General features: G+C 36.3%; 4 protein-coding genes across 4 annotated transcripts; 2 read left to right on the plus strand and 2 right to left on the minus strand.

Moving 5' to 3' along the window:
- Positions 1 to 54: 54 nt before the first annotated feature.
- Positions 55 to 5,104, plus strand: LOC132200374 (macrophage mannose receptor 1-like). Its single transcript, XM_059625799.1, has 29 exons — positions 55 to 129; positions 183 to 255; positions 325 to 471; positions 534 to 548; positions 618 to 655; positions 719 to 827; positions 887 to 1,025; positions 1,087 to 1,196; positions 1,274 to 1,302; positions 1,370 to 1,478; positions 1,700 to 1,853; positions 1,909 to 2,003; positions 2,068 to 2,099; positions 2,158 to 2,266; positions 2,320 to 2,455; positions 3,011 to 3,099; positions 3,157 to 3,182; positions 3,238 to 3,346; positions 3,413 to 3,563; positions 3,620 to 3,723; positions 3,782 to 3,810; positions 3,867 to 3,975; positions 4,042 to 4,189; positions 4,246 to 4,349; positions 4,404 to 4,441; positions 4,491 to 4,602; positions 4,654 to 4,795; positions 4,851 to 4,914; positions 4,970 to 5,104. The coding sequence occupies exons 1-29, from the start codon at positions 100 to 102 to the stop codon at positions 4,982 to 4,984; spliced, it is 2,565 nt and encodes an 854-aa protein (XP_059481782.1). The 5' UTR covers positions 55 to 99; the 3' UTR covers positions 4,985 to 5,104.
- A 123-nt stretch (positions 5,105 to 5,227) lies between these two features.
- LOC132199487 (macro domain-containing protein RSc0334-like) lies at positions 5,228 to 7,023 on the minus strand. The gene is made up of 6 exons (XM_059624250.1): positions 6,683 to 7,023; positions 6,367 to 6,489; positions 6,186 to 6,314; positions 5,871 to 5,987; positions 5,613 to 5,734; positions 5,228 to 5,556 (listed from the first exon to the last, which is right to left on the minus strand). Exons 1-6 carry the CDS (start codon positions 6,750 to 6,752, stop codon positions 5,365 to 5,367), a joined length of 753 nt encoding a protein of 250 aa, XP_059480233.1. The 5' UTR covers positions 6,753 to 7,023; the 3' UTR covers positions 5,228 to 5,364.
- A 49-nt stretch (positions 7,024 to 7,072) lies between these two features.
- LOC132199486 (ribonucleoprotein PTB-binding 2-like) lies at positions 7,073 to 8,749 on the minus strand. Its single transcript, XM_059624249.1, has 2 exons — positions 8,560 to 8,749; positions 7,073 to 8,406 (listed from the first exon to the last, which is right to left on the minus strand). The coding sequence occupies exon 2, from the start codon at positions 8,378 to 8,380 to the stop codon at positions 7,073 to 7,075; it is 1,308 nt and encodes a 435-aa protein (XP_059480232.1). The 5' UTR covers positions 8,381 to 8,406; positions 8,560 to 8,749.
- A 214-nt stretch (positions 8,750 to 8,963) lies between these two features.
- On the plus strand, positions 8,964 to 10,735 carry LOC132202052 (uncharacterized). Its single transcript, XM_059628712.1, has 5 exons — positions 8,964 to 9,090; positions 9,144 to 9,370; positions 9,435 to 9,584; positions 9,643 to 9,745; positions 9,900 to 10,735. Exons 1-5 carry the CDS (start codon positions 9,087 to 9,089, stop codon positions 10,067 to 10,069), a joined length of 654 nt encoding a protein of 217 aa, XP_059484695.1. The 5' UTR covers positions 8,964 to 9,086; the 3' UTR covers positions 10,070 to 10,735.
- Positions 10,736 to 12,359: the final 1,624 nt, after the last annotated feature.

Consider the following 12,359-nt stretch of genomic DNA (forward strand, 5'->3'; position numbering starts at 1 on the left):
ACGTACTCGACATCAACTTCCTGTGTCCATGATGGTACCACTATAAAAGTTTGCCCATTTCAAATATTTCCCTATTCAGTGGTTTGAACAGCCACCAACATGAAAGGACATGCAGCACTAATTTTAGGGGTATTTCAAATTTTCAATTTCAATTTTGTTTCCTATCTTCTTAAATCTTCAAGCTGCTTGCCTTGGTTCATTCACAATCTTTGTACACCGGCCCAGTTGAATATCTTCAAACTGTCACTGTGCAAAGTATGACATATATTTATAATAATGGCAAATTTTGAGTGGTATAGCTTTAAAATATTTCTATATATTAAGACACTGTGGTTACATCCAACAATGCTGGCACGCAAGAATTAACAACTGTGCGCCCAAATATGACTATAAATAATTCTTCAACCACGCTTGAAGAAGACGAAGAAGGGGATTATGGCGATGAATTTGACAACATGACGGCCATATCTAGTATGTACATAAAAAATTAGTTTTAAGGCTAGAGTCATTAATGAAATAATGAAATTTTGCAGATGAATGCAAAACATGTAAGAAGGAAATGCTGCATTTCCATTTATTTATTTTTATCTAAAATTAACAATGTTCAATTTTGATAGTTTTGGCCAATTTAACATTTGAGTTGTCAAAGGACAAGGTGTGTTTTTGTGGAAATAATCTCCGAAATAATTCGTTTTCATTATTTCTACAAAATTTGTAGCAAGTGTGGGACAGCGCCAGATATTTCTGTCACAAAAAGGGGATGGAACTTATTACTGTTGATACAGAACAAAAGAGCACTTGTCTCCAAGAATTTTTGCAAAATGAGGGTATAATATTCAGATTTAAAAGAAGAAGAACTACTCAATTTGACTGGATTTCGAATCAGAAATGCGCGATGTAAAATTTTTAACTGGTCTCCAAGTCAATTCGGACAAAACCGGAATTTGGTCGGCCGACAAAAGCAAGGCCACATACATAGGCTGGGCTGACAGTTCGCCAGCAAAATTCAAATGCATGGCACTTTGGTGATATTTAAAAGCGGGCGGAAGTTGGTTGACGATTTTTAATTATTTTTCAACAATATAGGCGTGACGCTGCCTACAATGTTGATTGCAATGAAGTCAACATGTACATTTGCGAGAAAAATCCAAATGCAGCCGCAGTACCCGAAAACCTTCAAGATCTTTGCAAAAAAGGTTAAAAAAAGATAATGAAGTTAATTATAAAATTCTGAAAGTATAACCTGATTTGTTTTAAAAATTTTACTATACAGACGTCAAGTATGAAATTGTGACTCAGCCGGTAGAGATATAATATTATATAACTTTAAATGGATATAATACAACAATTTTAAAAATTATAATTTAAGGCTAACTGGGCTACAGCAAGATTTATTTGCAATAGCAAGAAAATGGACCTTGTGAGTTTGGAGACGTTTGAGGAGAATTTGTGCATTTTGGACAAATTAATCAAAGCTGGTAAAATTTTTTCTTAAATTTAACAAGAAAACATTAAAATTCTGAAATTGCAAAACTTATATGTTTAGATAGAGAATTTTTTTATATGCTTCAGTTTCAAACTTTTCGCTAACATTGAACATTTTAAAAATAAGAGCCAAAATATGTGACCCCAATCAGGCCCTAATTGTGACAAAAAATACCTTATAACATTTGTATAAGATTATGGAATTAAATTTCAGAGATGTCCCTTAAAGCTGTTTTTACGTCTTTGAGTATAAACGAGGGCGAAAAGAATTTCACCTCGTGGGCAAGTAAGGAGATGTTAAGCTACTCCGTTTGGGGATCAGGACAGCCGAATGATTACAATGGAAAGGAGAAATGCATGGCCCTATAGTAAATTTTGTACATTTTTTTTAAAATAAATTTTAATACTGATAATTTTTTTAAGTAAAAATGCATGGCATGACATTAATTGTGAAAATGAATCACCGTTTATATGCGAGAGTGTTAATTACAATGTACCAGCTCCTTGCAAGGACGGCGGTAAATATATATTTAAAAAAATGAAATATGTTCTGGATAAATTAGGATAATAAATAATTTATAGAGAGCGCAAAATATACTGTTTCTACAACTACTGTAAGTTGGAGTAAGAAATTGAAAAGTCTTAAAACTATAATGGTCAAAATTCATGCAGGCAACCAACGACATAGCAATGAAACAATGTCTTATAATGGGACAGCAACTCGTTTCTATTGAAAGTTTGGAAGAAAACAATTGCGTCAAATCGCTCATTATAAATGCCAGTGCGTATTATTGTATTGATTTTTTTTATTTAAAACTTAATTAATCACTCTAGATTTGACGAACAAACAAGTTTGGACTTCCTTGAATGCAACCAGCAAAGTCTGGGGCAACGGCGCCCCTATGACTTTCACCAACTGGCAAAAGGGCGAACCGAATAACCCTTCCAAAGAGTTCTGCATGTCGATTATGTTAGTCTTGAATTCATTACATTTACGGCTGGGGGAAATCTTGCGCTAGTTGTTGTTGTTGTTGTTTTTTTTTTAATTTCTTGTTATGCGGCTTTTAAAATAAATTAGGATCATTTTAAGCAAATGCAATTTTGAAAAGAAAAATTAGATAGGTAAGATTGGCAATAGCAAGACAATTATTTTTTAATATAATTCAGCTTATATTCATGGGCTGATTTCGCAAAGATTTCTGAAATTTGACTTTTTTATCAGTTTTACTGATTTTATTTATTTTTCATCGGAAAAAATCCATCAATTTTAAGTTGTTCCACTTTTTAAGCAAAATTTTGTAAAAAAGAAAACTGCTTTCCCCAAATTATTTTATAAAAGTATTCTTAATAAAAAAATCAAATAATTGGGTTTACCGCGGGGGCCGCGTCTTTTTTAATGTTGGGCGTTTTAGCAGACATCCTTATACTTTACTTGTAAACCCTTACTTCTCTTTTTCCCAATTTCTTAATATTTACGTATCAACCGAGAATAATAAATATTAATTTAATAATTCTTACATAATAGGAGAAATGGTTGGTACGACATGGGATGTCAGATGTGGACTAATTACGTTTGCGAAACGCCGGAAACACCAGCACCAACTTGCAACATGGGTGAAATTTAAAAAAAAAAATGATAAAAATCTTTTCAACCAATTGAAATTTTTATAGATAATTACAAGATTCCAGATAATAGAGTGAAAATTATGCCTTTGTTATTTACTGGAAAATTACATTTTTCATATTTATTAGGCTAATTGGAGGCAAGCGCGTAATAGTTGTCGTAAACTAGGAATGCAGTTGGTGAGCTTGGAAACGCCGCAGGAGAACATTTGCGTCATGAAAGCGATTGAAAATTCCGGTATAAATTATTAAAAAATGTTTAAAAAAAATACAATCTTTTGCATGAATTTAAATCGTGATTAAGGATTGTCAACGGTGCCGGTTTTTACATCACTGAACATAATTAATGGCGAGAAACAATATACGAAATGGGATAGTGGGGCTCCTTTGTCGTTCAACGACTGGGCAGTCGGACAGCCCAAAAACATGAACGAAGAAAAATGCATGGCAATGAAGTATTTTGGAAATTTTGTAATAATATTGTTGAATCATTTGCAAATTTTGATCCTAGCAAATATTACTGGATTAACACAAACTGCTACAGTGAGAATCGCTACATTTGCGAGAAATCGTCGTCAGAAGCTCAAACTCAAAGTGAAAAAGAGTGCCAGCCAGGTACCATTTTTTAAATTTTTTTTTAATCATTACTGATCTTTCAGTGAATCTATTTTAGGTTCAAAATATAGTGTAACACAGACAAAAGTAAAACAAACATATTTTTTTTTAATGCAAAAATAAATTGATCGCTAAAAATTTAGGCAAATTTCTGGAATGCTCGTAAAATATGCAAGAAAATGGGAATGGATTTAGCAAGCTTGGAAACTTTGGAGGAAAGCAACTGCGTCAAAACTGAAATCGAGAAAGCAGGTGAAAAAGATATTTATATTACTTTATGCATTATTGAGTACAAATTTGGAATGACGCTTTTCCCAGATTTGTCAACCAAGGCTGTCTTCATTTCATTATCTGGCTTTGGGGGAAAGACTTTCACAAAATGGATCAATGGAAAGGACATGACATACACTGAATGGGCAAAGGGTGAACCAAACAACCCTAACACTGAGAAATGCGTTGTTATGATGTTTGTTTTTTTAAAGCTTGGAATTGTGAAGTTTATAAATAAAAAAATCACTCTAGGCGCGATAAATGGTACGACACACAGTGCCAGGGGGAAAACTATTTTGTTTGTGAGGGTAATGATAATAATGCAGCGGTCATGGCCGCCGACCCTTGCAGTACAGGTATATTCTAATTTTTAATTGATGTGAAAAGAAAATAACCTGTAATTGAATCAGCCTTGTCGAAATCAAAATACAACATTGTAAAAAATGCAGTAAGTTAGAAATATATAAAAGAAAATAAATATTAGTAAATGTTTTGAGAAAATTTGGAGCGCCGCTCGGACCGATTGCACCAAGACCAAAGGTCAAGATTTGGCAAGTTTCGAAACGCCACTCGAAAATTATTGCTTTGAATTTGTCTTGGCGGACGCTGGTATGTAAAATTATGAAAATTTCCTCCCAATTTACACAAAACAAACCACAGACATGCTGAACAAGCGTGTTTTCTCCTCTTTGACTATGTACAAGCAGAAAAATTTCACAAAGTGGATCAACAATGCTCCCCTAAGCTACAATGATTGGGCCAAAGGTCAACCTTCCAGTTACAGGAGTTGCATGGTTCATTAGTAAGCAAAGGAATTTTTTAAATTAAACAGAAATGTATATCATTTTCAAATCCAGCAACTCTGATTGGTACGATGCCGATTGTGCATCAAAGAACTTTTACGTTTGCGAAGCACCTGCAGTAATATAAATTGAATTTTAGTTGATTTTGATATCCTTAAAAAAATTCATTGCAGGACCAAAATCAATGAGGAAAATTAACTTGATGATTTAATAAAAAATTTTGAGTTACTATGGGTGTCGGCTGGGTTCATTATGAGGCATTTTTTTATCCTTTTTCAAATAAAATTAATTGCAATACTCATTATTAACATTTAGTTTCATTCTAATTCCCTATTAGTAATTTACGATAATAACACATTCTATTAATTGCATGAATAAAGATAAAATTAATAAGAAAGGAAAAAAGACTTTTTAGAAAAAAACTTTTTTTGAGTATTTCTCCCTTTATTGAACAACCTGTTAAAAAGGTTTTACACTTTGCATAATGTCCAGTTAAGTTCTCAATTTTCTGATAATCACATAATAACTTAAAAAGAAAAAGAATATAAAGATGTAAGAATAACAATAATTACTCTGTGGGAAAGTAGAGCTGCATGTATTTTCTGTAGAGCTTCTTGTCAATGCTATCAAAGAGGCAGAAGATGATTCTGTCAACATGGTCTCTGTTCTTCTCGAGGAAGCTCCTAGCTAATGAGACAGCTATCTCAGCGGCTTTGTTGTTAGGAAAACCGTAAATTCCAGTGCCAATACAAGGGAATGCCTGTTTAACAGAAAAAAATTAATCTTAACTTAAATTTTCATAGCAATATTACCAACAATAGTTCGTAGCGATGGCTCTACATCATCATCAGGTTGTTTCAGGTAGCCCAGGCAGTTCTTGTAGCATGATTTCAACACATCAGGATTTTTATCAATTGGTCCTACAGCGTGAAGAATGTCTGGAAGAAATTACCATAAAAGCTTTCATTTAGCAGTTGTACTCAAGCTGTTCTTTTTTATAAAGGTCTGTTGATTATTTTAGCGACATGAAGCTGTTCAGACAGTGTTATAAAGATAGTCATTTCAGTGCCTTACATTTGGCTGGCAGCTTGTATCCTCCAGTCAACTTTGCATCACCAGGGGGGCAGCCATCCATCGAGTCACACTCTTCCTCCAAAATGTCTCCAGCGCCAGCAAAGATTGCTCCACACACTAATAAAATTTAATCAATATTAAACATTATTGGAAATAAGATAATTATTGTTAATAATTATTCTTTCTTTTAATTGAGATATAAAGGTTCTAAATTCTAAAACTAACCTTTTCAAAATTTTAATTATTAAATGGATTTTATTGACGAAATAGATGTTGATTTTAAGTATATATTTTTTATTTAATTTTAAAACTGACCTCCTGCTCCCCTGCCTAGATATTTATTAGCTGCGTTCACAACAATGTCTATCTCCAGGGTAGTGATGTCCCCCTCAAAAATTGAAACCTTCCTGTTCAGCTCTTCGTCAAATTTAGCCTGGGGAGGGTCTATAAAAAATTTTATTTAATGATTTGTAAAATTTGATTCACCATTTTTCACCTTTAGGGGGAGTCAATTCTTCTGTAGCTGCAAATTCCTGCCAAGTGAGAACTTGATCCAAAGTGAAATGATCTTTTCTGTAGAATTTCCTCTTTTCCTCCAGTGGCATGCTTAGGTATTTTACTAAAACAATCATAGATTTTCATCATGAATCATCCATATGAATATTCTCAGGTAAAAGTAAATAGAAAGTAAAGCAAAATGACTTTTCAGCAGACGAAAAATGAAAAGTCTATTATTGAGTCTATCGTGGGCAACCTTCATGAACCACACGACAGATTTATTAGGAAAACCAAGAGGTGATCGGCATACATACTGCTGAGTTTTTGACAAGTTCCTCCAGAGCGAGGTCCAACTGGTCGCTCCTTTCGTCTGGTTGTTAACATTAATTTTCTTATGTCAAAGGGGAATTTACATAAACAGGACAGTGTCGAAGTCAATTGGACAAAACAAAAGAGATACAAAGTTCCAACACGAAAAGTGAAAACGTTTGGAGTCAAGATACTTAAGTTTAAGTTATTGGCACGATTTGCGCTGCAAAATTAATCGGCACAGCCTTTTCCAAGAAGGCGAAAAAAATTTCATTATCGATTTGTCACAAATATTCTTAGTACAAAAATAGCACTTCTTGCGAAAACTTTGTCAAAAATTTTATACAATAAAAGTCAGACTATTTACAACATAAAGGAAGTCAAGATTGTGGGTTTCAAAGTCGGCGCTTCCTCTTGAAGTACGAGTCAGCATAGTGACCACCAATACCCTGCGAGTGCTGCCCAATGTAATTGTTCTCCGGACTGGGTTCTGGGGACGGAGGAATGTGGTTCAGTTTCCTCTTTTGACCCTGAGGGGTCACTGGCGAGTCTGGCTGCGGAGAGACGATTTGAGGCGGCCAAGGGGCTCCGTCAGCAAAACGCTTCGGAGGCGGAGGCACCATCGGCAAGGCCATTTGAGGCAGCAGCATCGGAGGCCCGATAGGTCCTGGGAAGTATGGCAGGTTCTGCAAAGGAGCCAAGGGTGGCACCAAAGGTGGCGTTGGGACGACCTTGGGCGGTTTCTTGGTCTGCTCGGTGAGGACGATGGTCTCGAGGTTCTTAGCAAAGACGGGATTCTGCTTGGCCAAGTTTTTCAGCTGCTGATAGACCAGGGGTGAGGGAGGGTCCGGCAAGAGGCCTCCAGCCGTCCGGGCCTCACCGATTCGCTTTAGGTACAGGTTGATGGCCCTCATGCCTGGCAGGCAAAATGAAACCCTGATGGCGTGGCCAAGGATCTGGGTGCCGTTGACCTCGAGCCAGGTCGATTCGGCCTCCGGCCAGTTGTTGAACTCCACCAGACCCCAGTTGTGGGGACTCGTCAGGGGCAGCTGGCAGTAAGGGGGCGACGTCCGGCAGCTGAAGATCTTTCGAAGTTCGCTCAGGTCTCGAAAGTTTTCCGGAAGGCCTTCGACCAGCATACATTTTGAGTGAAGGGCGTCGAGGGTTTGCAGGGTGGGTTCGAGCACATCACAGGTGACCTGACGTTCCGCCAGGGCCTGTCTGGCCTGCAGACAATGCTCCTTTCTCAGATACTCGACAACACCATAACCTTTGGATTGTCCGGTTTGTGAGCAGAGCATCAGAAGACATCGGGCTACCGGACCGTAACCTTCAACGATTGTCCGGAATTGGCTCTCGGTCAGACTGAGAGGCAGGTTGGCCACGCAGAGCAGATTCTGCAACGGCAAAGGCACGACCGGAATGCGTTGGCCGCGCAGAATGAAGATCCGCTCAGGGTCCCACTGATCGAGTACCTCGGGCGAGGCGAGATGGACCTGAGCTGAACTGGCACCGTTGCCGTTCTGCAGCAGGTGGACCGAGGTGATGGCGAAGTCGTGCAAGAGTTCGCGGACGTCCGTCTCGGAGACTTGCCGAGGAAGGTACTTGAGGACGAGGAAGCGTCCGCGGTGCAGCTCTCGGCGCAGCAGCAGCTGCAAAAACTCTGGCGACCGCCGTTTGTTGTTCGTCTCGTCGCTCGCCATAATCGCGTCTCGAGGCCGTTAATGTGCTACAAAGAGAACGAAAGCAGATGCAAGATGCGTGTGTACAACAGAAAGCACAAGGGAGGGTGCACAGGTAACAGCAAAAATTAAAATTCTTTTTCAATAAACACACAGCAGCGTGGACTGGCGGCAGCGTGTCGTGTTCTCGGCATTTTTACCTTTTTCTTGCATGAAGGACATGGCGAGTGTGAGGGAAATTCTTCTCTGGGCGACTGGGGAAATCGAAATGGGAAAATTTCGAGTTGCTAAAGTGAGCAAGCGACAGGCAAAGAAATTTCTGGCCGAGCGGAGCAGTAACGGACGAGTTAGCGCCATTAACACACAAGTTCGTTACCAACCACAACAACCAACAACTATATTACTATAGTGTGAAGTGCTGCCAACATAAAAACGCAAACATCCCAAAAATATTGAGCTGGCAGTTTCATTTTCTTGTACCTCAAAACTAAATTAAACGACAAACTTAACTTATTAAACTATATGAAAAATTAAAACGTTTTGTTAGTGCCATATTATCGTCTGCAATATTTATTCCGTTATTATCAGGTTTGTAAACATTACATTTGGCGCGGAGTTTAAATTTTCTAAATCAGCTGGATGAAGTAAACAGATTATTCAACCCTTTCAATTTGTTCCATCTACTTAAACTTTTAACTAGTGTCCGTTTTTTGGTTAATTATCTGCCATGGGTATTTGAAGCAAACTGCTGTCAAATAGTCATTTTTAATCCGTAACATTTCAGCTGAAAAGCCGCCACCAGAAAACACTCAAAATCCAAATGCAAATTCAAGTCCAGGGCGAGGCTGGAACGATCCTCCACTTTTACCACCTTCAAATACAATGAGCCCCAGCACTGGAGCAATCAAGAAGTCAGGTCTGAACCTTAATAAAAGGGTCGCCTTCCCCTTGTCAGGGGGTGGCTCTCCTGCAAGCAGTAAGCCTGTTGTGAACTCTGCAGCTCCTCCCTTGGTATGCATTATTTTAAACGCAATCCTGCTGAACTTGTTTCAAAAATTTTTTACACATCTTGTAGATGGTCGCACTTCCACCCAAGCTAATCGATACAAATGGGACAAATGCAGAGAGTTCAAATAACATCATATCATCGCAGGACGAGCCTCCGGATCTACAAGCAACACTTGAAAACTTTGAAAAAGTTCTTGATTCTACTTCTAAATTTGGAGTGCGTTTACATATTCACAATAAAGTTTTTCTGATAGTTATTAATATAAATTTTGTAGGCAAAAGTAAATGTCCAGGTCGAGATCCAGAACATGAAGCTGATGTGGGAGAAAGAGCAACTGAACGATGAAATCTGTATGAATATTCAAAAGCTCTCAGATGGTAATTTTCATTTGATGTAAATTCTTGTAAAATTTCACTTTCAGAAGTAAATAGTAATGTTATTTGATGCGATAAATTTTTAGTTATAAGCAATGAAAATAGATGTAAATGTTTGATATTGTTGTAAATAATGGGAATTGGTTTTTTTTTGTAGCCCTTTTGAAAAAAGACACGAAGGCAGCGCAAGACATGCTGAGCAACATTTCCAAATCTCTGGTCGTCCGGCACGACACTGTGGAATGGGCGAGTGCTCTTCGCTCCCTGGTCAACCACTTTGTGCTTTCGGCAGTCTACGGTGAGGCAACCAATGATAATAACAATTGATCTTCTCCATGACATATTTATCATCGATGTTGTATTTTTTTTTTAAATCGTGCAATATCACATTGTACTATAGTGAGATGTATTCACCGTTTTCGTTCAAATTTTATATTTTTGTTTGCATCATGCACTCTATGTTGCTTAGGAAATAAAAAGATAATAAGCATCGAATGCCATTTAAATGAAAACAAATTTAATTTAATAATCAATCCGCAAAGACGTGCTGGAAATAATGAAACAAGAGCAATTTTCATTGGATGAGAAAATACAAGATGATTTTATTGTTATCATGTATTGATAATATACTGCAAATATGTACAATTTCCTCTTTTGAGCTCCACTGCACAAGCCGCGTCCTATATCATAATATAAAACGCGTCGTACAGCAAAGTAACAAGCAAAATATCAAAGCATGCTTGTCCGAAATATACTCGTCAAATATCAATCAGTTTGGAATAAGGGCATGTATGGTGTTATACAGTGACAGGTGTTTCTTTCTTTCGTAACTTCCTCCCTCATATTTATATTGAACAATTTTCTTCTCTTTTTGCACTATTAAAATGTAGTATGTTGCAATTTCCTCTTTTTCTTCAAGTGAGAATTTATTTGTTCGCAGAGTTCATTTTAAGAATAGAGTTTTTATTATTAATAATTATTATTCGATAAACACTCTTAATAGTAAGCGAGACGGATTCGAATAATTTAAGTACACTCAAACTGAACGTTCGGTTTGAACTCCAATATAAGTATTCAACTCAGCAATTACAATAGGTTCATTATCAGAGGGTATAATAACAATAATAATTTAAACTTCATATAAAATACATGCGTATAGAAACTGCGACAAGACAGCCAAGCTGAAATTGCGTTCAGTAATTCATAAATTACTCATCGCGATATAATAATACTTTGCATTTTTCTTCTTTTATACAGCGCAATGCAGATTTTCTTCTTATTTGCAATGTAAATAAACGCGTTCACATGAAAAACTTATGAATTAAAATTTGGAAACTTCATGATCAGTAAAATACATTAATATATTATGATAGTTATTCATGTAGTTTTGATAGAAATAGTCTCTTGCATCTTGAGATTTAATTAATAATTAATGAAATACTCATATTATGCATCTTGATACTCTTAAGTGTATTTGAATTATTATTTTTTTCTTTTCATTTCGTCAACAATGCGATTTTTAGAACAATTTAGCTCTTTCACCAGTTTCAAGAAGTCACGCTTAGCTTTTATATCATAGGAAAAACTATCTACTATGTCCAATAATTAATTAATTAACGCAATAAATTACCAGCTACATTATTCAATTGTTGGAATGAATCGCGTGAAAAGCGTATATCGAAATTATCAATACACAACAACTAGATTGCCGCTCGGCGGGGGGAAAACAACATGTAATAATTTTAATTAATTATATAATATGTACCTGATCTGAATGAGAGAAATTTAAATTACTGTCTCTTATTGAGGGGCAAAAAATCAACGCCTACACTCTAGAACATTGTAAATTTACAAAAGGTCATTCACACTTTGGGGAAACACAACCAGATGCGTGATATGTGATTGTCAGCAGGACAGAGACAGACAGACAAGATAATTATTTCGCGCACATTGAGTAAAAAGAGAAAACCACTTGCTCAGGATCACAATTTTTGCTTTCATTTTTCCATTTGCTGCTGATATGTAGTTATTTTCAAGCAACGTTGTTCCAATTCAATTAAGAAGCATGTACGAGGGGCGCGTTTTTTTTTATAAATAAATGCAAGTTTTTTTATCTGAAGGAAAATAATACTTTCGAACGGGCAGCGACAAAATGAATTATTATTGTTTTGTTGCACACACAGTAATAATTTGCAACAATTAATATTTTCAAGATACACAATTAAACCAAAAGGACTGCGTTGTTATTTGAACTGAACGTTATGATCAGCACGCTTCCAAAGACACATAATTGAGCATTTCTAAAAATACATATTGTGTAAATAGTCAAGTTGTACCTAAACACTGACGAGTTCCTTTTTTGCTATAAAAATGAGAATTAACTGTTTTAATATTATTAATTTTACAAATAAGTGAGCCGATTTACCGAGAGTAAAAAAAAAACACTGCTTTAATGATATTAAAAAAAATTTATAGTTGGATACACTAACATGCGTAACGATGGAATTATATTCGAGCAGGATGGGACTTTTTTATATTAGTATATAAATGTACTTAAGTGTTTTAATCGCGCACAACTTAGTGTATATGATTGCTTTCTTATTATCTTGCAGGATAA

Source organism: Neocloeon triangulifer, unplaced genomic scaffold (genome assembly GCF_031216515.1).
Source record: "Neocloeon triangulifer isolate White Clay Creek 2 clone unplaced genomic scaffold, ASM3121651v1 ptg000014l, whole genome shotgun sequence".
In the NCBI taxonomy this organism is placed as follows: domain Eukaryota; kingdom Metazoa; phylum Arthropoda; class Insecta; order Ephemeroptera; family Baetidae; genus Neocloeon; species Neocloeon triangulifer.